Consider the following 24,081-nt stretch of genomic DNA (forward strand, 5'->3'; position numbering starts at 1 on the left):
GGCGGTGGGTCAGTCATGGTGTGGGGTGGCATTTCTTTGGGGGGCCGCACAGCCCTCCATGTGCTCGCCATAGGTAGCCTGACTGCCATTAGGTACCGAGATGAGATCCTCAGACCCCTTGTGAGACCATATGCTGGTGCGATTGGCCCTGGGTTCCTCCTAATGCAAGACAATGTGGCTGGAGTGTGTCAGCAGTTCCTGCAAGAGGAAGGCATTGATGCTATGGACTGGCCCGCCCGTTCCCCAGACCTGAATCCAATTGAGCACATCTGGGACATCATGTCTCGCTCCATCCACCAAGGCCACGTTGCACCACAGACTGTCCAGGAGTTGGCGGATGCTTTAGTCCAGGTCTGGGAGGAGATCCCTCAGGAGACCATCCGCCACCTCATCAGGAGCATGCCCAGGCGTTGTAGGGAGGTCATACAGGCACGTGGAGGCCACACACACTACTGAGCCTCATTTTGACTTGTTTTAAGGACATTACATCAAAGTTGGATCAGCCTGTAGTGTGGTTTTCCACTTTAATTTTGAGTGTGACTCCAAATCCAGACCTCCATGGGTTGATACATTGGATTTCCATTGATTATTTTTGTGTGATTTTGTTGTCAGCACATTCAACTATGTAAAGAAAAAAGTATTTAATAAGATTATTTAATTCATTCAGATCTAGGATGTGTTATTTTAGTGTTCCCTTAATTTTTTTGAGCAGTATATATATATATATATATGTATGTATGTGTGTGTGTGTGTGTGTGTGTGTGTGTGTGTGTGTGTGTGTATATATGTATGTGTGTGTGTATATATGTATGTGTGTGTGTGTGTGTGTGTATATATGTATGTGTGTATGTGTGTGTATATATGTATGTGTGTGTGTGTATATATGTGTGTATATATATATATTGTATGTGTGTGTGTGTATATATATATGTGTGTGTATATATGTGTATATATATATGTGTGTGTGTATATATATGTATGTATATGTATGTATATGTGTGTGTGTGTATATATATATATATATATAATTGTTGGCAGACTAATCTAGAAGGATGTTGTGCTTATTGCATGAAAAGACAGGGTGATTCTAATTAAACAGACAGGGCTCGTTAATTAAACTCCAAACCATCTAGTTGAAAGTAAACTGACAATGAATGAATGACTACAGAGGAGGTTTAAGTCTCCTCTCTAAACTATAGGTGTTGAATGATATTAAGGGGGCTGTTGTAAAAGCATAGATGGACCTATGTAATCAGGGTAAACGCTGCTACGTTACCTCTGTCTCGGTGTGGCCCTATCTAGTCACCTGAGGAAGGGCTTTGATTGAATGTTTATTTGTATAGAGAAATCTCTTATTTCAAGCTTACGGTTTCAGCTGATGGTGCTGTGTGTGTGTGTGTGTGTGTGTGTGTGTGTTACACGCATATAAGAGGTTTATGTTGTAAATCATGAAATGTTCTTGTAAGGTTATGAACTAACTGAAGTCCATCATTGACAAACACGGTCCAGTCACTTAATTATTATAGTGTATGGTAATAGACCTCATTTGTATGATATGAGTGCAAATGGACAGGAAATCAAATACATTGAGGTTATTCGAACTGACAAAGGTTAACGTTGGTAACCAATAAAACCTATTGACTCCTCAACACATCTCCACTTAAAGACATTTTAGTTGTTTATTTCCATATCAAAAGGCTAAAATTGTTATTGTCATTTTTGGGGGGGGAGTGCAAATTTTTAGGTGACAGTTTGGGTAAAAAAATATCCAATAAAACTGCGCAATTTGATTTTACAGATAAACTACTTTGAGTGCTAATTATGCATTTATTTGTTAACTGTGTTTAATTTGTTTAATGCAAATAAATGTTTTGCACACATTGATATCGTGTCTAATAAGCCCATTTGGAAATAAATAATCTATACAAAAAAAAAAATATTCATAAATACATGTAGGCTATGCACAATTGTCATGTTTCTGTGGGGCCGGTGTTTGTGGGATGGGAGAGAAGGTTAGAAATGTTTTTTTTGTCATTCCGTTGGACTCCGCCACCAGCAACTCTTATGCATACTGTCTCAAATGTTTCAACAGAGGACCACTTAACTTGAGTAGACAGACTGATGATTTTGTCCTCTACCATACTTTTCAAACCTGTACATAAACTACAGGTATAGTTATGATGTGCTGTAAATAGGTCGATTCTATTCCAGTACAGTATGATTGTAATATTACATAAGAGATTGTCATTTCCTTTTATCATTAACATCAAGAGACTAAGGGCTGTAGTCAATTGAGATGCAGGCATTCCATATGATAATGTCCATTATGCTGTTGATTGATCAATGATTTCAAACCCTTCGTTTCTCTCTCCTTCCAGCTCGCCTGCTCTTCATCCTTCATCATCCTCCGTGCTTCTGTTCTGTCAGTCGTGTGCATCGCTGACCTACCCTGTGGTCTGTTAGTCTCTGTTTTCTCTCTGAAAGCATTGCATTATACATATATTATTTATATATAGAAATCTATCTGTATACAGTGTTATTTGTTTTTAGCAGGCTTTCCCACTGTCAAGGCATGATTAGCCCACTGAGAACCAATATCATAGGCAACAATTACTCAGGTTAAATCTCACTGCTATTTAAAACTCTGCTTGACAAGGTTGAGTCCTTCACAGATCCAGTTCCATTGACTTCTACTTGAAGAGCTTAATTCTTAGAACTTGTTTTCAGGACACACACACACTCAATCAGTATTTAATTTAAAAATAGTTGGGGATTTGGCCACAATCAGCAGCGAGAGAAAGACATTAGCGGAAACATTGAGATACTGTAACCTAAATGGTGATATTCCAAGTAGGTATTACTACCATAGATTTAGATGGTTACATACCTATGTCTATACTGAACAAAATATAAATGCAACATGTAAAGTGTTGGTCCCATGTTTCATTAGCTGAAATAAAATATCCCAGAAATGTTCCATATGCACAAAAAGCTTATTTCTCTCATTTTGTGCACAGATATGTTTACATCCCTGTTAGTGAGCATTTCTCCTATGCCAAGATAATCCATCCACCTGACAGGTGTGGCATATTAAACAGCATGATCATTACACAGGTGCACCTTGTGCGGGGGACAAAACAACACAAAAAATTTGCAGTTTTGTGTCACAACACAATGCCACAGATGTCTCAAGTTTTGAGGGAGCGTGCAATTGGCATGCTGTGTCTGCAGGAATGTCCACCAGATTTGTCAGAGAAAGGGATGCTAATTTCTCTACCATAAGCCACCTCCAACGTTGCTTTAGAGAATTTGGTAGTATGTCAATACGGCCTCACAACTCCAGACCATGTGTTACCACGCCAGCCCAGGACCTCCACATCCGGCCTCCACATCCGGCTTCTTCACCTGCGGGATCGTTTGAGATCAGCCACCTGTACAGCTGATGAAACTGGGTTTGCACAACCTGAAGAATTTCTGCACAATCTGTCAGAAACCATCTTGGGGAAGCTCACCTGTGTGCTCGTTGTCCTCACCAGGGTCTTGACCTGACTGCAGTTTGGCGTCGGAACCGACTTCAGTGGGCAAATGCTCACCTTTGATGGCACTGGCACGCTGGAGAAGTGTCCTCTTCATGGATGAATCCTGGTTTCAACTGTACCGGGCAGACGGCGTGTATGGCGTTGTGTGGGCGAGCGGTTTGCTGAAGTCAACGTTGTGAACAGAGTGTCCCATGGTGGCGGTGGGGTTATGGTATGGGCAGGCATAAGCTACAGACAATGAACATAATTGCATTTTATCAACGTCAATATGAATGCACAGAGATACCGTGACGAGATCCTGAGGCCCTTTGTCGTGCCATTCAGCCACCACCATCACCTCATGTTTCAGAATAATAATGCACGGCCGGACCCATGTCACAAGGATCTGTACACAATTCCTGGAAGCTGAAAATGTCCCAGTTCTTCCATGGCCTGCATACTCACCAGACATTTCACCCATTGGGCATGTTTGGGATGCTATGGATAAACGTGTATGACAGCATGTTCCAGTTTCCGCCAATAACCAGCAAATTCGCAAAGGAGTGGGACACAAGGCCACAATCAACAGCCTGATCAACTCTATGTGAAGGAGATGTGTTGCGCTGCAAGAGGGAAATGGTGGTCACATCAGATACTGACTGGTTTTCTGGTCCACGCCCCTACCTTTTTTTAAAGGTATCTGTGACCCAACATATGCATATCTGTAATCCCAGTCATGTGAAATCCATAGATTAGGGCCTAATTTATGTATTTCAATAAACTGATTTCCTTATATGAACTGAATTCAGTAATATTTTTGAAATTGTTGCTTGTGCTGTTTATATTTTTGTTCAGTCTAGTTACATTCTAGTATGGTCCTCTGGACCTTCATGGCCTCATACTTCAAACTATTATGCAAAACAAATGTAAAACCCTACTTCCCATTTGTGCACAATAGGTTGTGTAACAACACCGGTACAGTGCATTTGGAAAGTATTCAGATCCCTTGACTTTTTCCACATTTTGTTACGTTACAGCCTTGTTCTAAAATGTATTCAATTTTTTATTTTCCTCATCAATCTACACACAATACCTCATAATGACAAAGCAAAAACTGTTTTTTAGAAAATGTTGCTAATTTATAAAATATAAAAACCTGAAATATAACATTTACATAAGTATTCAGACCCTTTACTCAGTACTTTGTTGAAGCACCGTTGGCAGCGATTACAGTCTTCTTGTGTATGACGCTACAAGCTTGGCACACCTGTATTTGGGGAGTTTCTCCCATTCTTCTCTGCAGATCCTCTCAAGCTCTGTCAGGTTGGATGGGGAGCGTTGTTGCACAGCTAATATCAGGTCTCTCCAGAGATGCTCGATCGCGTTCAAGTCTGGGCTCTGGCTGGGCCATTCAGAGACTTTTCCCGAAACCACTCCTGCATTGTCTTGGTTGTGTGGTTAGTGTCGTTGTCCAGTTGGAAGGTAAACTTTTGCCCCAGTCTGAGGTCCTGAGCGCTCTGGAGCAGGTTTTCATCAAGGATCTCTCTGTACTTTGCTTCGTTCATCTTTGCCTTGATCCTGACTAGTCTCTCAGTCCCTGCCACTGAAAAATATCCCCACAACATGATGCTGCCACCACCATGCTTCACTGTAGGGATGGTGCCAGGTTCCCTCCAGACGTGACGCTTGGCATTCAGGCCAAAGAGTTCAATCTTGGTTTCATCAGATCAGAGAATCTTGTTTCTCATGGTTTGAGAATCTGTAGTTGCCTTTTGGCAAACTCTAAGCGGGCTGTCATGTACCTTTTACTGAGGAGTAGCTTCTGTCTGGCCACACTACCATAAAGGCCTGATTGTCCTTCTGGAAGGTTCTCAAATCTCCACAGAGGAACTCTGGAGCTCTGTCAGAGTAACCATCGGGTTCTTGGTCACCTCCCTGACCAAGGCCCTTCTCCCCTGATTGCTCAGTTTGGCTGGGCAGCCAGCTCTAGGAAGAGTCTTGGTGGTTAAGAATGATGGAGGCTACTTTGTTCTTGGGGCCCTTCAATGCTGCAGAGATTTTTTGGTAACCTTCCCCAGATCTGTGCTGAGACACAATCATGTCTCGGAGCTCTACAGACAATTCTTTCAACCACATGGCTTGGTTATTGCTCTGACATGCACTGTCAACTGTGGGACCTTATATAGACAGGTGTGTGCCTTTCCAAATCATTTCCAATCAATTGAATTTACCACAGTTGGACTCCAATCAAGTTCTAGAAGCATCTCAAGGATGATCAATGGAAACAGGATGCACCTGAGCTCAACTTTGAGTCTCATAGCAAAGATTCTGAATACTTATGTAAATAAGGTATTTCTGTTTTTTTTTTTTATACATTTGCAAAAATGTCGTTTGTGGTGGCTAATGTCGTTTGTGGTGGCTAATGTCGTTTGTGGTGGCTAATTTCTGCATTACCAAATGAGGAGAGTTACAAACTTCACACACCAGTCAGAGTTATACTTAAACCTACATCTTTAATAATTAAGATGCTTTTGCAAAAGCACTTGACTTTCAATGATGCGCTTTCTCTAATGAACCATTGAAAAGTGACTACACAAAAGTACAAAGAGCTTTTATAGCCAAGATGCACCCCTTCAACGTACATGACGAACCACAGATCTTAGGAACAGTTCACAAAGGTTATGTTTTGTATGAAAGATATCTATAAAACATAGCAGACAGCAACTGCTGTATCAACAGTGTTCATTGTATAGACCAGTGTCTGGCCCTCCTACCCCAAACTGGATCCGTCTCTCCCTGGTACGGATAGAACAGAACCATTAGCTCGTCCAATGGAATGCTCTTTAGGCGTTATTATTAAAAGACATAGTAAATCTCCTCTGTCAGTGCTATCTCATAGAGGCCCATCCTCAGTAAAACACACACACACACACACACACATATGTAGACAATGTTCCATTCTGTCCTCTTCCCTTTCTAATATTCTGCATAGCACCAAAGTCCAAAGGGATACATTCTAATGACAAGTATCTCACATAAGCATATTATGCAAATAAAACATTTAATTATCTATGTTACCCAACTAATTCTGATTCATCCGCCACACGTTATAGGGTATTGTGTGTAGATTGCTGAGGAAAAACATGTATTTAATCCATTTAAGAAAAAGGCTGTAACTTCACAAAATGTAGAAAAAGTCAAGGGGTCTGAATACTTTCTGATGGCACAAACCTGTAGGCACATACAAAACGTCTTGCTTTTGAATAACAGTTCTACTTGATGCCAATGTTAAGCAAGCATTTTCCCAAAAGTATTCAAGTGCTCAATAATACAAAACTTTGCATCCCATTAGCTAGGTTTCCATCCAATTTGCAACAGATTTTCATGCTTATATTCTAAAATCTGCATAAAACAATATGTCCATTTTCCCATCAGAGATGTTTCTATCAAATTGACTTGTTGCGGATTAGAGTCTGTGCATGATGAGGTAGTGCACATTACAATAACTTTTGCGGTTAAATTCCCATGTCCCAGGATAAAAAAAATACAAGTTAAATGGGTTTCCATCGCATTTTCAACTCTGCTGATGGTTTTGTCACAAAAAAAGTTACGTTATGTAGCAAATGTGCCCACTCTGGTATTGGCACGTGCGCTTTAGCCAACAGCTCGCAGACAGTGCTGGTAAAATCTACATGACATTATTATCGAGTATTTGTATTTGTCAAATGGCAGTCATGCGTTGATCATCATGTCTCCAGAATAAGACCCTCGACATTTATTGGAAAGGAGCATCAAGATCACCTTTCACCTTCACCACCCTTTGAAGTTCATCATTTATTTAATCTGTAGCCTAATAAACTGCTCGCTTTCCCCAAATCGTAGTGGGAAGACGATACGTCATCGCGTGATAGTTATTATATCAATATTTGCACATTAATAGCGTTTCCACCGACATTTCTCGCATAATGCATTTTACTGACATGAAAAGATCACACCATGTCTAGCATATTTTGTTTTGTTGTCATTTGGGAAATTTGCTCTTTCCCTTCGGCCTGTCTTGATATTTTTTATTGGACATGTAGCCCACTTTACTCACATAGAAAGGTTGGATGGAAACCTGGTTATTGTTATAAAAAGGAATCACTTTGTATTGCATTTATCTATTGATAGCAATTCTTACATTTAATTTACTTGCAGTTAGCTTTTAATCTTTATTTTTAACAATTCAAGTACAAAATCTAATTCCTGAATTTAATGTAATTAATAACTGACTGTAGCTAGGATTCCATCCAACAGATTTTCATATGAATATTCTAGAATCCACATAAATATGAGCATTTCCCCACCAGTGGTATGTTTATACCAAATTAACTTGTTACAAATCAAAATACGTGCGTGATGACGTGTAAACACAAAGTGAACTTTTTCGCGTAAATTTTCATGTACCAAATACAAATCTAAAGGCCAGTGTGTTTCCATAGCATTTCAACTCTACTGATTGTCACAAAAACTGTTACGTTAACTTGCAGATGTGCCTACTCTGGTCTTTGTACCTTCGCTGTAGCCAACAGTTTGCAGTTAAAGTGCGGGTAGGCTGTGCAGGTGGTCTAATCTACACGATGAGAATGTTATGGATAACAACAATAATATTTGTATTTGTCAAACAGCAGTGAAGCATCGATCATCATGTCATTAGAATAAGACCCTCGATATGGAAAGCAGAATTAAGAAGATGAACCACTGACCTTGTACTTTCACCACCCTTTGAAGTTCATCATCATTTATTTTATCTGTAGCCTGAAATAAACTGCATGGCTTCCCGTGTCCTCGTTTTTTATAGATTATTATTATTATTTTTTTTTTCCCGAAGTCGTAGTGGGAGGACCACACACCATATCATCTCGTGACTCTTGGGTATTATATTACTTCGATATTTTCACGTAAAGGCGTTTCCATAGCCATTTTCCGCATAATTAATTTTAGAGACACAAAAAGATCCCACCATGAACAAATACACCGAACCTTCCTATTTCCATATTTTTTTTTTTTATATGGTATGACTTGACTGGATGGAAACGTGCTTACTAATTATGCTAAAATGACGCCATCATCCGTGGGCCTGGTACAACCTTCAACCAGCAGAGAGAAGTGTTGCTCTTTTAACCAACCGTTGACATAAGAGTTGTTTATGCACATCAGATACAAGGTCAATCTTTGATCCTGTAGCTGTCTGTGTCTGTCCCTTTATAGAAGATTAACCACTGATCAAAATGTAGCTTTATTTAATATTACTTCAACATAATGACTTTGTAATTGATGTTGCTCAAATAAAAAGGTGGTATTTTTGGTGTGAATTTAAAAGGAGGAATGTTCACCGTGATTCCATTAACTGAACCCTGACATTTGAAAACACAGCAGCAGCTTTCTCTCTCTTTCTCCCTCCCTCTCTCTCCCTCCCTCTCCCTATCTATCTCCCCCCTCTCTCTTTCTCCCTCCCTCTCTCTCCCTCCCTCTCCCTATCTATCTCCCCCTCTCTCTTTCTCTCTTCTCTCTTTCTCCCTCCCTCTCTCTTTCTCTCTCCCTCCCTCTCCCTATCTCCCCTCTCTCTTTCTCCCCTCTCTCTTTCTCCCTCCCTCTCTCTTTCTCCCTCCCTCTATCTATCTCCCCCCTCTCTCTTTCTCCCTCCCTCTCTCTTTCTCCCTCCCTCTCTCTCCCTCCCTCTCCCTATCTATCTCCCCCCTCTCTCTTTCTCCCCTCTCTCTTTCTCCCTCCCTCTCTCTTTCTCTCTCCCTCTCCCCCTCTCCCCTCTCCCTCTCTCTGTGTGCCACAGTCACATGTTGTTCACTTTTCCACTTGACCTAATTGGGTCATATTGTTTAATTTCAAATAGACAAAAACAGCCTCCATTCTGTAATTCAATAGGAGTGAGTCTATAAAAAAAGAAGGGAATTTTGATTTTTTTTAGGGTTAGTCTGTTCTGGTTTGTCTGAGGATTACTGCTATGAATAGAAATATCCAGGTAGAGTGATTAAATAGAGTCTAAATAAATGTCAGAGAGGGCAAACAAATCATATTACACACAAATGCACACAGTATACATGCACTCACACATATTTATGTCGTTTGCATGTATTAATTGTATTTTTAGGATTATCTACACTTTCCCATGTGAAACATTGAATAACCTCTGACCTTTTTGAAATGGCTGAGATGATGAAAGTTATGACCCCTATCAAATCTGGGCTTGGTCTGAATCAACCTTAGGTTTAATACTGACCAAGGAAAAGCACTGAATTAATGATGGTTTTGAAAAGGGCAAAAAAAAAGCCTGAAAAACAAGAACCCTGGGGCCTTGGCAATGTGTACAGGTGTAAGATCTTAATTTGATCCCCTGTTGTTGCAGGAAATGTCCTGCAGAACAGGAAATGCAAACTTTTACTGTATTCAAGGTTTAAAAAAAGCTTCTAAAGTTTGTTATTTCCACTTTAAAATGTCAGAATTGATTTGCCCGAACCAAAAATGTATCAATCCCTACAAAAATGTCCATTAATTATAATTCCTGCTGTGAGAAACGGATCAAATTAAGATCCCACACCTGTAGCACTTCAGTTTAATTCTAGAGAGAGGCTTTTAGGGGCTATGACCCTTTCATGGATGGTGGTGCGTTTGCACAATTTTCACATTGACTCATAAACTGAATTATCATTAAACATTATCTTCACTACAATATCATGATCAGTATATGATAGATCTGACTTTCGAAAACGTAATACAAGGATTGTGTGTTATGGGTTTCGGTTTCTCTGTGTATTTCGAGGTTGGTTAGCGTGTTAGCTGAGGCGCACACTGATTGGAGTCACCTCGTTGGTCAGTATGTGTTACACCTGCACTGGCAAGTCATCCAGTTAGTCAGGATGTGTTTCACCTGTGCTGGCCCAGTGCATCAGCTGGAGAGAAGTTGGGAAAGCTACACCTCACGTTAGCGCTTCTACTTTAGTTAGCCAGGAAGAAGCCAGAGTTTTGTGTTATCCCGTGTTTGTTTTGCTCCGTATTCGTTTTACTCCATATCCTAAATTGGTGTGTTTTTCCCCGTTAGTTTGTCTTTTCTGAGGTCAATTTAGTGGGCACTCATGGTGTGTGTCTTTTTGAAACCCCTTTTTGGTTGCTTGCCGTCTTTCAGAACCCCTTTTTGTTTTGGTTGTCTTAGTGATTTTGTTAGTTTCCTTTCATGAGTGATGACATTTTGAGGTTGTCCTTTGGGAATGTGTGACATTTTACAAACAATAAAAACACTTCACATCATTTTCTCAAAACCATCTTTATTCTCAACATCCAATTCACATTAAGTGCGAACATCGTCATAATCATGAGAATCCAAATTCATAATTATTATCTCTATTTTTTTGGTGCAACTTGTCTTTTCTTCCAGGGCACCCAATTCAAAGCACTCTGTCCAAAACATGTCATATTCAGACTCATTCTCATTCAATTACACTTACATCACACACTATAATTTCACTCTCTCCAAAGACTTGTCGTCCAATATTCCGGATTTCATTGATAAATGTTTACTACATCATGAACAACAAATTGTTGGTATTTGTCTGCTTAAACAATAAGACATGAAAACACAAATAAATCATTCTGGGTTATTATTTTAACAGTGAGTGGATTTGCTTGGCTGATGCTAGTGATGCTGTCAGAAATGGAGCTGGTCTTGCATTAATAATGTCTTTATTCAAATTGTCCAGCCCAACTTTGCAGTATGTATTGTTTTTCCCCCTGACAGTATATATAGAGTTCAGAGGAGGCTGGTGAGGGGAGGACAGTTCATAATAATGAATGGAATGGAGTAAATGGAATGGCATCAAAAACATTGAAACCAGATGTTTGATGTGTTTGAGACCATTCCATTGATTCTGTTCCAGCCATTACTATGAGCCTGTCTTCCCCATTTAACATGCCACCAGCCACCACTGATAGAGTTCCATACATTAACCAACTGATATTTTGTCAAGGTGAAACTAACACTGTAATCTGTCTATGAATCTTATAGTTCATGATGTTCACATAGTTATATCTAAAGAAATGTAAAACAGTATGTCGTTGTGGTTTGCAAATGAAATTGAGGGAAAGATTGTTTTTCCCTGTTATTTACGTAAAACAGTAACATTTTCATAATATGCATACAATATCTGTAAAAAATGATGCAGTCTGAAAATATACATCCTTTTATCCTCTATAGTACTGTAAAATAGCTTCTTTTCTATTGGTGCAACATTTGTTGTTATTGGTTTGTAACTGAGTTAAGAGTGACCACTCTTACGAGAGATAATACCACACTGGCGCTTTAAGAAGTATCTTATGGAATAAGGTGACATTCGGCAGAGTGCATGTTTGAGATTGACTACAGATGACTACAAATCACTTTGCATCCCAAATAACTACTCATTCTGTGATCAAGATTAGCCATTCTGTGGAGTCATTGCCTTTTTCAAACGGATAGCATCAAATATGCTGATTGTCACGACTCATTCTAGGGCCACTGACTTAGCCCATGTCCCGGTTCAACTTGTGAACCAGGAAGTAATTGGACCCTGCGCCACTTCCTGTTTACAATTTCCCATCTGTTTCTCTCTGATTGTCTGTGCATTGATAACTGTGCAGTTTGTGTGAGTTGTGAGGTCCTAGTCATTCAAACACTGCAAAGTCTATTGCTTTATGAAAGGCATCACATTTACAGAGAAAACACAAGCTGCTTTGAGGAGTAGTTTGAAGCTTGAATAGTAATGCATGTATTTTTACACAAAGCAGAATTTTTTTTTGCAAACAAACCACAATATCATATTTTTTCCCCCCAAGAAAAATACAACCAAAATAAAGAGGAAAAATGAGCTGAAGAGTTTTTCAATCTGTCAGCTTTTTCTCTGTACCTTTGATTTATTGTTATTGTTTTTATTAAAGTCACATGGCAGCTAGGGGTGTAATGGTTCACCAAACCCATGGTTCAGTTGGTATTGTGGTTTTGGGATCACGATTCGGTTCGGTTTTGGTACAGCGGGAAAATGAAATGCCAACAGTTTTTGTAGTAAATGTTTGTTTATTTAAGAAAATTTAAAGTGTTGGTATTCCTGAATCCATATATGATCATGAGTCATATAACGCCTGATGAGAGCACTGTCAGGAATAACAAACACTTTGTATTGCCTTAAATGAAAACACGCGATTACTCATCAACAACAACACTAAAATAAAGTGCAATATGCGTATGAAATCAATATGCAAACATGGCTCAGACATTGTATTTAGTGTTTTCTTAAAGAGAAAAAGATGCACACTTGTGTGACTCTCATAAAGGGAGCGTGTCTGTAGCAGGGTACTTCTCATTTCTAACTCCGGGGTAATGTTATAGCCTCTCTGTAGCACTGGAGGTCCATCCATCTGTAGTAAGCGCAGTACAGGATGCACTTGCCAATTCATTGACATCTTCGGCTTTAGCTTGCTTATATAAAGTGGATACTACCCGTTTGAGATTTAAATGTTGATTACAGGGTGCACATAGGCTCTAGTTGTTTTAATGGAAAAGCCTGAAATGTTTCTTCAGCTCATATTTACTCAAGAGGCATACCATGCAGTTCATGGCATTGCCTATAGGCCTAGTGTTTCATTGTTTTAATATATTTATTTGGGTTCACAATGCGGACCGAACCGTGGTCCCCGTACCGATTCGATACGAATACGTGTACCGTTACACCCCGAGTGGCGGCGATTCTCTCCTCTGTGGTCAACATAGGAAGGGTTTGACCCCCAGACTCCGCCCACATGTCATTCATACAGGCATGAATCAGCCAATAAGCAAGTATCATAGAACCAACCAGTCCTTATAGGAGGGAGCATCATCACCATCATCACATACAGTAACTCATATGTTGAGAATATAATATAACACATGAACATCAATAAGTCAATAGTTCCCATGGGATCTTGTGAGACATCAGGAGGAGGTTCTGCCTGCATCACAGCTCACAGTGTCTTTCTGGTCTGTCCATCTGCTCTGTCCGTCTGCAGCTCAGGAACTACACTATTTCAATAACGTTCTGTTTCATGACGCGCTTCTACACTCTACAGCTTGAATGAGAGCCATAAGCATGTTCTAGAAGAATGCTCTAAAAGAAGTCACTGATAGCCAATCAGGTCAGGTTAGAACATATATCCTGGTTCATGAGAAACGATCCAATACGGTTGAACGAATTAGCAATATGTTTGGCACCGCAAGAGTAGCATCATTCAAAAAAGAGATAGTTATAGAACGGCTTCAGTCTTTTTCTGACTTCATGTCAAAGTGTGCTTTTATATCTTTCCTGATCGTTTAGGTTTAATGGAGAAGAGGAGAAACAAGACTTCTTTTAGCCAGCTGTTTCTCTGTGGATGAGTTGTATAGTGTTGTGCCTTAACATTGTTTAGAAATGTGACTGGGTCTACTCATGTGGGAGCTTGTGGTGGGAATCATAGAAATATAATTAGAATAAGAATAGCTGCAGGTCCACCCATCCCATTACAGAACATTTACTTGAAAGGGAATGTCTGTTCTACTATTTCTATTTCTATGGCGTGAAAGATGTGAGCACAGTCAGGGTGTATTTGAATGTTGCAGAATGGTAGCACTGAGCAAATATAGATATACAGTTGAAGATGGAAATATACATACACCTTAGCCAAATACATTTAAACTCAGTTTTTCACAATTCCTGACATTTAATCCAAGTAAAAATTCCCTGTCTTAGGTCAGTTAGGATCACCACTTTATTTTAAGAATGTGAAATGTCAGAATAATAGTAGAGAGAATGATTTATTTCAGCTTTTATTTCTTTCATCACATTCCCAGTGGGTCAGAAGTTTACATACTCTTAATTAGTATTTGGTAGCATTGCCTTTACATTTTTTAACTTGGGTCAAAGTTTCGGGTAGCCTTCCACAAGCTTCCCACAATAAGTTGGGTGAATTTTGGCCCATTACTCCTGACAGAGCTGGTGTAACTGAGTCAGGTTTGTAGGCCTCCTTGCTCGCAAACGCTTTTTCAGTTCTGCCCACAATTTTTCTATAGTATTGAGGTCAGGGCTTTGTGATGACCACTCCAATACCTTGACTTTGTTGTCCTTAAGCCATTTTGCCACAACTTTGGATTTATGCTTGGGGTCATTGTGCATTTGGAAGACCCATTTGTGACCAAGCTTGAACTTCCTGACTGATGTCTTGAGATGTTGCTTCAATATATCCACATAATTTTCCTCCCTCATGATGCCATCTATTTTGTGAAGTGCACCAGTCCCTCCTGGAGCAAAGCACCCCCACAACATGATGCTGCCACCCCCATGCTTCACGGTTGGGATGGTGTTCTTCAGCTTGCAAGCCTCCCCCTTTTTCCTCCAAATATAACAATGGTCATTATGGCCAAACAGTTCCATTTTAGTTTTATCAGACCAGAGGACATTTCTCCAAAAAGTATGATCTTTGTCCCCATGTGCAGTTGCAACCCATAGTCTGTTTTTTTATGGCGGTTTTGGAGCAGTGGCTTCTTCCTTGCTGAGCGGCCTTTCAGGTTATCTCGATATAGGACTCGTTTACTGTGGATATAGATACTTTTGTACCTGTTTCCTCCAGCATCTTCACAAGGTCCTTTGCTGTTCTTCTGGGATTGATTTGCACTTTCGCACCAAAGTATGTTCATCTCTAGGAGACAGAATACGTCTCCTTCCTGAGCGGTATGACAGCTGCGTGGTCCCATGGTGTTTATACTTGCGTACTATTGTTTGTACAGTTGAACGTGGTACTTTCAGGCTTTTGGAAATTGCTCCCAAGGATGAACCAGACTTGTGGAGGTCTACAATTTGGCTGATTTCTTTTGATTTTCCCATGATGTCAAGCAAAGAGGCACTGAGTTTGAAGGTAGGCCTTGAAATCCATCCACAGGTACACCTCCAATTGACTCAAATGATGTCAATTAGCCTATCAGAAGCTTATAAAGCCATGACATCATTTTCTGGAATTTTCCAAGCTGTTTAAAGGCACAGTCAATTTAGTGTATGTAAACTTCTGACCCACTGGAATTGTGATACAGTGAATTATAAGTGAAATAATCTGTAAACAATTGCTGGAAAAGTTACTTGTGTCATGCACAAAACTATAGTTTGTTAACAAGAAATTTGTGGAGTGGTTGAAAAACGAGTTTTAATGACTCCAACCTAAGTGTATGTAAACTTCAGACTTCAACTGTAGCTCTCACAGAACACCAGCACCAGAAGGACACCTGTATGAAAGCTACTCCACATCCCTTGACTGGGGAAGTATCGTAGGAAGAGAATGCGAAAAGGAAGGGAATAATGCTGGTTAGCTAGTTTCTGCTGTCAGTCACTGACCTTCTCAGTGTTGGTGGAGTCAGCATTCGGTATTAAAATGGACTAAAATGAAACACTACACGTTGCATGGTTCGTATGACTGACTGAACGAGCACTGTCGACGGCAGCAATTAGACTGTACAATTAACACAAAAAACGTATAGAGAAGTAACTGAGAAGTGAAACATTTACAAAATAAAAAACAAAAACAAAATGCTATTCACATGTACCCGCATCGTAAGGGATGGTTCCATCCATAAGAACTAGGCTGAGAAGCTAGGCTACACCTAAGGTATGGAATGAAGTGACTCAGTAGTGCTAATGAGAGTTCCAACAACGTGTCCCAAGACGCCAAGAGCCACTCTGAGGCCCACTGTTGTAGCCCCCGCCAGGCGCCCACGCACACACACACTCCGACACACACCTCGGCAGGGTGTGTGGGCCCGTCTGTCCGTCAATCCTCAAAGACCTCCAGGAAGAGTGGGGGGAAGAGTTCGTTGGGGCACTCCACCTTCATATGCAGGAAGCGGGAGGCGTGGCACGCCCCGATCATCCGCAGGTCCGTCACCTTCATCAGCAGCTTGGGCCAGAATTGCGCCACCTTGTGTTTGCGGTAGTTGATGTAATGTTCAAAGGCCAGAAGGAACTCCTCCTGACAGCGCTCAATACGGTCCACGCTGGTCAGCCCCGGACGGTCTGGGGAGGGAGGGAGGGAGGGAGAGACAGAAAGGAAAAAAGGATGAATATGGATGAGTTTCATACTGTACTGTATATTACTACTGTCACGTAGATAGAACAATTCTATACTAATTCAACCCAAATCTACAAACACGATCTGACTGGAGATAGAGACTATAACTCGATACTAATATAATATGATATTAATTGGATATCCTGTAATCGGTCACTAGCTTGTTTCATTAGCACTACTGAGTCACTCCAGGGGTTGCATGTGTGATAGATTTACAGAACATCCGATTAATACAAGTATTGAGTTTTGAGTAAGTATGCTACAGAATTATTTGAACAAATACCAGATTGGCTCACATTTGCCATTGATTTCACAACTATAAAAGTCAATGCAGACGATCTGCGCTTGTGGATATAATAGGAGATCGATGGCTTCACAGAACAGAGTGGCATCGTTTTGGAGATGGAGGGAGGGAGATGTGTGGACACTGCACAAAGTTATTGATTTTGAACGTCAAACCCCCGGACGGCCATTGTAGTCTCATTATTAGATGGTTTCCTTTCCTAGGGTGGGCTCTGTAATCCCTTATAATCGCTACGTGAAAGATTGGCCTAATGGGTTTAAACAGACCTCTGGTGGAAGTTAACAGCAGTATTGACGTGTGACTGACTGTGGTTAATCACACATGAAAACAGGCCGGCACACACTGACTTACTGGCTTTACCGACTGTTTCATTGTTTACTGACTGTTTTGCTGCAGGTCTCACGGGGGGGCTGGCAGTTGGGTTTATGTGGTGGTAAAGCCACAGGAACTACAGGCTCTCTGCTAACAATTCATTGTATATGAATAAATATATTCACTGAGTGTACAAAACATTAGGCCTTTCTACTATTGAGTTGCACCCCGTTTTGCCCCCAGAACAGCCTCAATTCGTCGGGGCATGGACTCTACTGTACAAGGTGAGACAAGCGAACCAAAAGATGCTGGCCCATGTTGACTCCAATGCTTCCCACAGTTGTGTCAAGTTGGTTGGATGGCCTTTGGGTGGTGGACCACTCTTGATACACACGGGAAACTGTTGAGCTTCAAAAACCCAGCAGCGTTGCAGTTCTTGACAAACTCCACCCAGTGTGCCTGGTATTACCATAGCCTGTTCAAAGGCACTTACAGTACATTCAGAAAATATTTGACTTTTTCCACATTTTGTTACGTTACAGCCTTATTCTAAAATGGATTACATTAAAATGTTCCTCATCAATCTACACACAACACCCTATAATGACAAAGCAAAAACAGGTTTTTAGACATTTTTGCAAATGTATTAAAAATAAAAAGCTGAAATATCACAGTATTCAGACCCTTTACTCAGTACTTAGTTGAAGCACCTTTGGCAGCGATTACAGCCTCGAGCCTTTATAGGTATGATGCTGCAAGCTTGGCACACCTGTATTTGGGGAGTTTCTCCCACTCTTCTCTGCAGATCCTCTCAAGCTCTGTCAGGTTGGATGGGGAGCGTCGCTGCACAGCTATTTTCAGGTCTCTCCAGAGATGTTAGATTGGGTTCAAGTCCAGGCTCTTGTTGGGCCTCTTGTCCCGAAGCCACTCCTGCATTGTCTTGCAGTGTGCTTAGGGTCATTGTTCAGTTGGAAGGAGAACCTACGCCCCAGTCTGAGGTCCTGAAAGCTCTGGAGCAGGTTTTCATCGAGGATCTCTCTGTACTTTGCTCCGTTCATCTTTCCCTCGATCCTGACTAGTCTTCCTGTCCCTGGCCCTGAAAAACATTCCCACAGCATGATGCTGCCACCACCATGATTCACCATAGGGATGGTGCCAGGTTTCCTCCAGATGTGTTGCTTGGCATTCAGGCCAAAGAGTTCAATCTTGGTTTCATCAGACCAGAGAATCTTGTTTCTCAAAGTCTGATAGTCCTTTAACTCCAAGCGGGCTGTCATGTGCCTTTTACTGAGGAGTGGCTTCCATCTGGCCACTCTACCATAAAGGCCTGATCGGTGGAGTGCTGCAGAGATGGTTATCCTTCTGTTGTTTGTGGTTGAATCTGTGTCACAACAAGGGGGTTGAATACTTATTGACTCCACAGAGGAACACATGAGCTCTGTCAGAGTTAGCATCTGGCGGCCAGCTCTCAGAAGAGTATTGGTGGTTCCAAACATCTTCCATTTAAGAATGATGGAGGCCACTGTGTAGTTGGGGACCTTCAATGCTTCAGAAACGGACAATTCCTTTTTGCTCTGACATGCACTGTCAACTGTGGGACCTTATATAGACAAGTGTGTGCCTTTCCAAATCATGTCCATTCAATTGAATTCACCACAGGTGGACTTCAATCAAGTTGTAGAAACATCTCAAGGATGATCAATGGAAACGATGCACCTGAGCTCAATTTCTAGTCTCATAGCAAAGGGTCTGAATACTTATATAACTAAGGTATTTCTGTTTTTTTGTTTTTTCAAAGAAAATCAAAAAAATGGTTTTCACATTGTCATTATGGGGCATTGTGTGTAGATTGATGAGAATTATTTTTTTTCATACATTTTAGAATAAGGCTGTAACGTAACAAAATGTGCAAAAAGTCAAGGGTCTGAATACTTTCCGAATGTACTGTAAATAGTTTGTCTTTCCCATTCATCCTCTGAATGGCACACATACACAATCCATGTCTCTATTGTCTCAAGGCTTAAAACTCCTTCTTTAATCTGTCTCCTCCACTCCATCTACACTGATTTGAAGTGGATTTAACAAGTGACATCAATATGGGATCATAGCTTCACCTGGATTCACCTGATCAGTCTACAGTATCTCATGGAAAGCGCAGGTGTTCCTAATGTTTTATACACTCATTGTATATATTATACATATATATTTATTGTGTACAATTTAAGTGTATATCATAAAGAATACACATCTATAAGCACATCATATCACTAAAGCTACATGTGTGTTTATAGATGTGTAATGTAAGTTTCATAATATACCGTTGTCATGACGCTAGCCCTTTCAGTGAATTGGCTAGCAGAGATGTGAACACCCCCCCCTCTTGTTAGGGGGAGGGGCAGTTTTACGGCTTTACAACCAGTCCTAATTCCCTTTTAGAGACTCTTGTCTCCCTGACCATGCCTTATGGGAGAGAGAGGGTCACAGTAGAACCAAGGAACTCTCCCGCCAAATTCTACTACATCCCAGAATTTGAGAATTGAACAATATCCATATTTTGGAGAATGTGTAAACGGTCGGTGGAGAAGCGAGATACGACCTGGTCCATTTTGTTTCATGTTTGTGACCTCATGAAAGACAATACAGCCACATTACCCTAACTCTGTTTATACAGGTTCCTCAGTTATGAGGCTTGCATCTAATTCTTGTATAAAATGAATGAGTAAAGATGAAACTATTTGCGAAATGATGTAATGTGATGTTAACCTTTAAAATGAGAGAATTGGCCTTCATTGTAAAGTTTAACTAAGTCAGTAGCCACGCCCAAGTGAATAGACATTGGTTGGAAATGATGAACCAACCCCTTTTCCACTTTTGAATAAAAGCCTCAGTGATGAAAAGTCACATCAGTTCCAAATACCGTGAGGACTTGTCCTCAAGTGTTTAGGGCTAATTCTAATTTAAACTCTACAGACCAGGAAACGTGAGAGCTTGCTCCACACGTGAAATGGTATGAACTCTGAACTATTGATCGCCTAAAGAAGAAGTGAGTACTAAACTAGCATTTATAGGACTGCAGCTGAACATATGCGCAAATCTAGTATGAGCACACTGACTGACGAGGAAGGATCTCCAAAGTGAGATGAACCTCTCAGACCACGTGAACCTCTCACACGACGACCCGGAAGAATCTACAAAGGACAATGGCGACCTCGACTGGGCAAACCAGAGCCTCACATCACCAGCTCAACTATCGAAGCCAGCTTCACGAAAATACAATGCATTGCTTTTCTGAATGAGCGATCGTTAGCGGCATATGTATTTATGTGAGAAAAGTTTCCCATGTTCGATAGAGACCCATGTTCCTTAGTCTTCCTTCCAAAAACCCCTTCTTTTCGCTCTGAATCTATTGTGTTATAACCAAACTGATTAGTTTAATCACGTAACAATAATTACATATAGAGAACTGATTTGATAAAACAACAGTCTTCACATTTAATGACAAGTCAGAGACACGACACCGTTAATGTAAATCCTCTTTACAGAATTACATACACACGGGACAGGGGTTAATATGGCGTGTTGTTCGACCAAATCTCTATCTGTTTTGAACTCAGGGGCCTGCCGCTCTCTTTCTGTCTCACCCACAATGTATTCTACTTCCTATCTAATCTACTTTGAATGTACTTGTCATCATGCCAACTAGTTCAACATTGAAATGGCAGGTCATGCCAAATTAAAATGAACAACAACACGATATGGAATATTAAAGAACACTCGTTTGAAAGTTTTGGAACACTCTTTAATAGATACGTTGAAATTCACCCAGTGTTTTAAAGGATTTCTTTGAAATAACTAGCTGTAAAAAAAGTGATATCTTCTATATTGTCAGCTTACAAGTGGGTAAAACTGCTGCTGGACTGTGGCCCCTCAGTTTCAATGGCCATGACCCCCTTGCCCTTTAAAACGCTTTTGGAAGGTGACAAAACCCATAAGCCTGCGTCTAGCGAAAACAAGGGGCCGGATGTCTGGTAGTGTGGTGACGCAACAGGTGTGTGTGTGGGCCGGCAAGCATGTCTCTTTCTCTCACCGGAGGACAGGAGGATGACGGTCTGTAGCAGAGCGACCTCAGAGTCGTCCAGGTGGAACGACGACAGCGACACTCCCAAATCAAAGATGGCGTCCGACACCACACCCAGGCCTCCGTTCTTCAGCTGGCCGCGGGTCACGGCCATCTCCCCGTTAAGTGTCAGCGTCTCGCTCTCTGGGTCGTAGCGAACGGCCGCCCGTAAAGACATGATCTCCATGCAGCAGCCTTTCAATAGGATAATCTGGTCTTCACAAGGCAGCTGGGAGGAGAGAGACAAACACAGAGAGCAAACATTGTTATTGATTTTTTATTGATTTATTTGCACACGAAAGATGAACGACTGATGTGATTGTAAGAATTAAAAGGAGCATGTGCAGTAGAGGTCAAAAGTCCAGAAATGATATTAGAACATTTATGTTGACATATATTAGTAGTGTTAGCATTTATTACAAACTGAACTCTGTACATCGCATACTAAATGTTTTTTTTCCTTTGCTATTTTTTTAATGAATTTGAATTTCAGTTTTGTTTAAAATCTTTTTAATAATGTTGATTTTGTTTAGTTTACATGTTGAGACCATTTCTATTTCAGTTTTAGTATTAGTGAGTTATTTTTTTATATGAAAGAGAAGTAGAAATATAGCACTAAGCCAAAACATAATTTACACAATTTCTATTTAACTATAAACTAAATATTGAATTAATTTTACATTTAAAATGTTCTCTCATTTTAGTTTCTATTTGAGTAAAATTGCTTATGTTGAGTTTTAAACTTGAGTTTGTTTCCGTTTAAGTTATAGTGTTTTAGAACCAATATATTTATTGACATTCTCTATGATAAGCAGGAAATCAATCATATGAAAAGAGAACAAAAATATAAAACACACATCCCCAATAAATGTTGATAATATTTACATTTTAGTTTCAATAAAGGAAATAGCTTTGCTTACGTACCTCACAGAACATAGGCAGCTTTTTGGCAAAGTCCACCACTCGGGTAATGGCGGGGGTGATAATTTTTGTAAACTGACTGAAGGCTTCAATGTCCACTTTGCTCCCTTCAGGTGCATTTATGACCGGCGCTTGACCAATGTCCTCAGGCTGAAACGACAAGAGGTGGAGGGAGGACACGGCTCAGTGCATGTCCAACAGGGACAGACTACTAAAAGACTTTAAGACACAGGGTGCAACTGAAATAGGGTGCACCCTATATAGTGCAGTACTTTCGAGCATAGGGCACTGGTCAAAAGTAGTGTACTATCTATGGAGGAGGGTTCAATTCAGATGCAGCTAGAAAGATCAGACCAGACCACACAACACGGTCTCCTCTAGGCATGACAGGTCAACGAGTCAAACAGCACGACATGAAAACAAAGTGGACAGCGTTTCCACTGTGACCGTTGTTCAGGAGGGAAAAGGAGGAAAGTTTGAGGGAAACTTAAACAGGAGGGGATTCTCAAGAAAGTGCAAAGTGCAAGCCATTCATTTTCTCATCCTCAGTTGGCAGTGTCTTTGACTAGGGTTATCCACTGATACGGTATTATTATTTTTATAACATATTGAACTACTTTCCTTCTGACCAGAAGTGACATAAGAGTGACAGAGAGTAGAGCGAGCGCGTAAGCAAAGAGCCCAGATTGAGTTGAGTTGAGTAGCAGAGGACAAAGCACTGTGTACAGCACCCAGCTTCTGTTGGTTTGGTTTAAATCAATATCAATATTGATGAAATAATAAAACACTCATTATTAATAATAATAATATCCCTTTAAGAGTCCTTCTCCCCTGTATGCCTTTTAACTGTCACAGCTAGCAGAGAACTAGCTACATACTGTATGCACTTAAAGCTAGACTACACAGCAAAAAGTATGTGGACACCTGCTTGTTGAACATCTCATTTCAAAATCAAGGGCATTAATATGGAGTTGGTCCCTCTCCTTTGCTGCTATAACAGCCTCCACTCTTCTGGGAAGGCTTTCCACTAGATGTTGGAACATTGCTGCAGCGACTTGCTTCTATTCAGCCACAAGAGCATTAGTGAGGTCTGGCACTGATGTTGGGCGATTAGGCCTGGCTCCCAAAGAACAGTTCTTGTGCTGACGTTGCTTCGAGGCAGTTTGGAAACCGTAGTGAGTGACCTCTTCAGCACTCGGCGGTCCTGTTCTGTGAGCTTGTGTGGCCTAACACTTCGCGACTGAGCCATTGTTGCTCCTAGACGTTTCTACTTAACAATAACAGCACTTAGAGTTGACCGGGTCAGCTCTAGCAGGGCAGAAATTTGACCAACTGACTTGTTGGAAAGGTGGCATCCTATGACGATGCCACATTGAAAGTCACTGAGCTCTTCAGTACGGCCATTCAAGTGCCAATGTTTGTCTATGGAGATTGCATTGCTGTGTGCTCTATTTTATACACCTGTCAGCAACGGGTGTAGCTGACATAGCCAAATCCACTAATTTGAAGGGTGTCCACATACTTTTGGCAATGTAGTGTATATGGGTCATTCAACAGAAGTGCTTCAAATTGCTGTCCCCAGTCAAAAAAACTATTTCAAAAACGGATAAGTCTCCAAACTTAGGACATTTATTAACATCATGATTTATTCTAATTCATGCCAAGGCAATAACACACATATTGTTAAATTAATATAGTACAACATGTTTGTTGATATACTCATTTCTATTGGGGGGTGGCTGTCCCCACCCTGGCTCCTAAAA

The 24,081-nt window shown here is 40.7% G+C and overlaps 1 protein-coding gene across 11 annotated transcripts in view; it reads right to left on the reverse strand.

Annotated features, from left to right (window-relative positions):
* Positions 1-15,545: 15,545 nt before the first annotated feature.
* LOC106588669 (thyroid hormone receptor beta) overlaps positions 15,546-24,081 on the reverse strand; it is a 138,521-nt gene continuing 129,985 nt past the window's right edge. For 8 of the 11 annotated variants that reach the window (XM_014177882.2, XM_014177883.2, XM_014177887.2 and 5 more), the window contains 3 exons: positions 22,322-22,468; positions 21,368-21,626; positions 15,549-16,609 (listed from right to left, as the gene is read on the reverse strand). In XM_014177882.2, the coding sequence (XP_014033357.1) occupies positions 16,368-16,609; positions 21,368-21,626; positions 22,322-22,468 (648 nt within the window). In that variant the 3' untranslated portion in view covers positions 15,549-16,367. Of the gene's footprint in view, positions 16,610-21,367; positions 21,627-22,321; positions 22,469-24,081 lie in introns of all 11 variants that reach the window. The other 3 variants (XM_014177879.2, XM_014177881.2, XM_014177880.2) reach the window with 1 other exon arrangement.

This window comes from Salmo salar, chromosome ssa27 (assembly GCF_905237065.1).
Source record: "Salmo salar chromosome ssa27, Ssal_v3.1, whole genome shotgun sequence".
In the NCBI taxonomy this organism is placed as follows: Eukaryota; Metazoa; Chordata; class Actinopteri; order Salmoniformes; family Salmonidae; genus Salmo; species Salmo salar.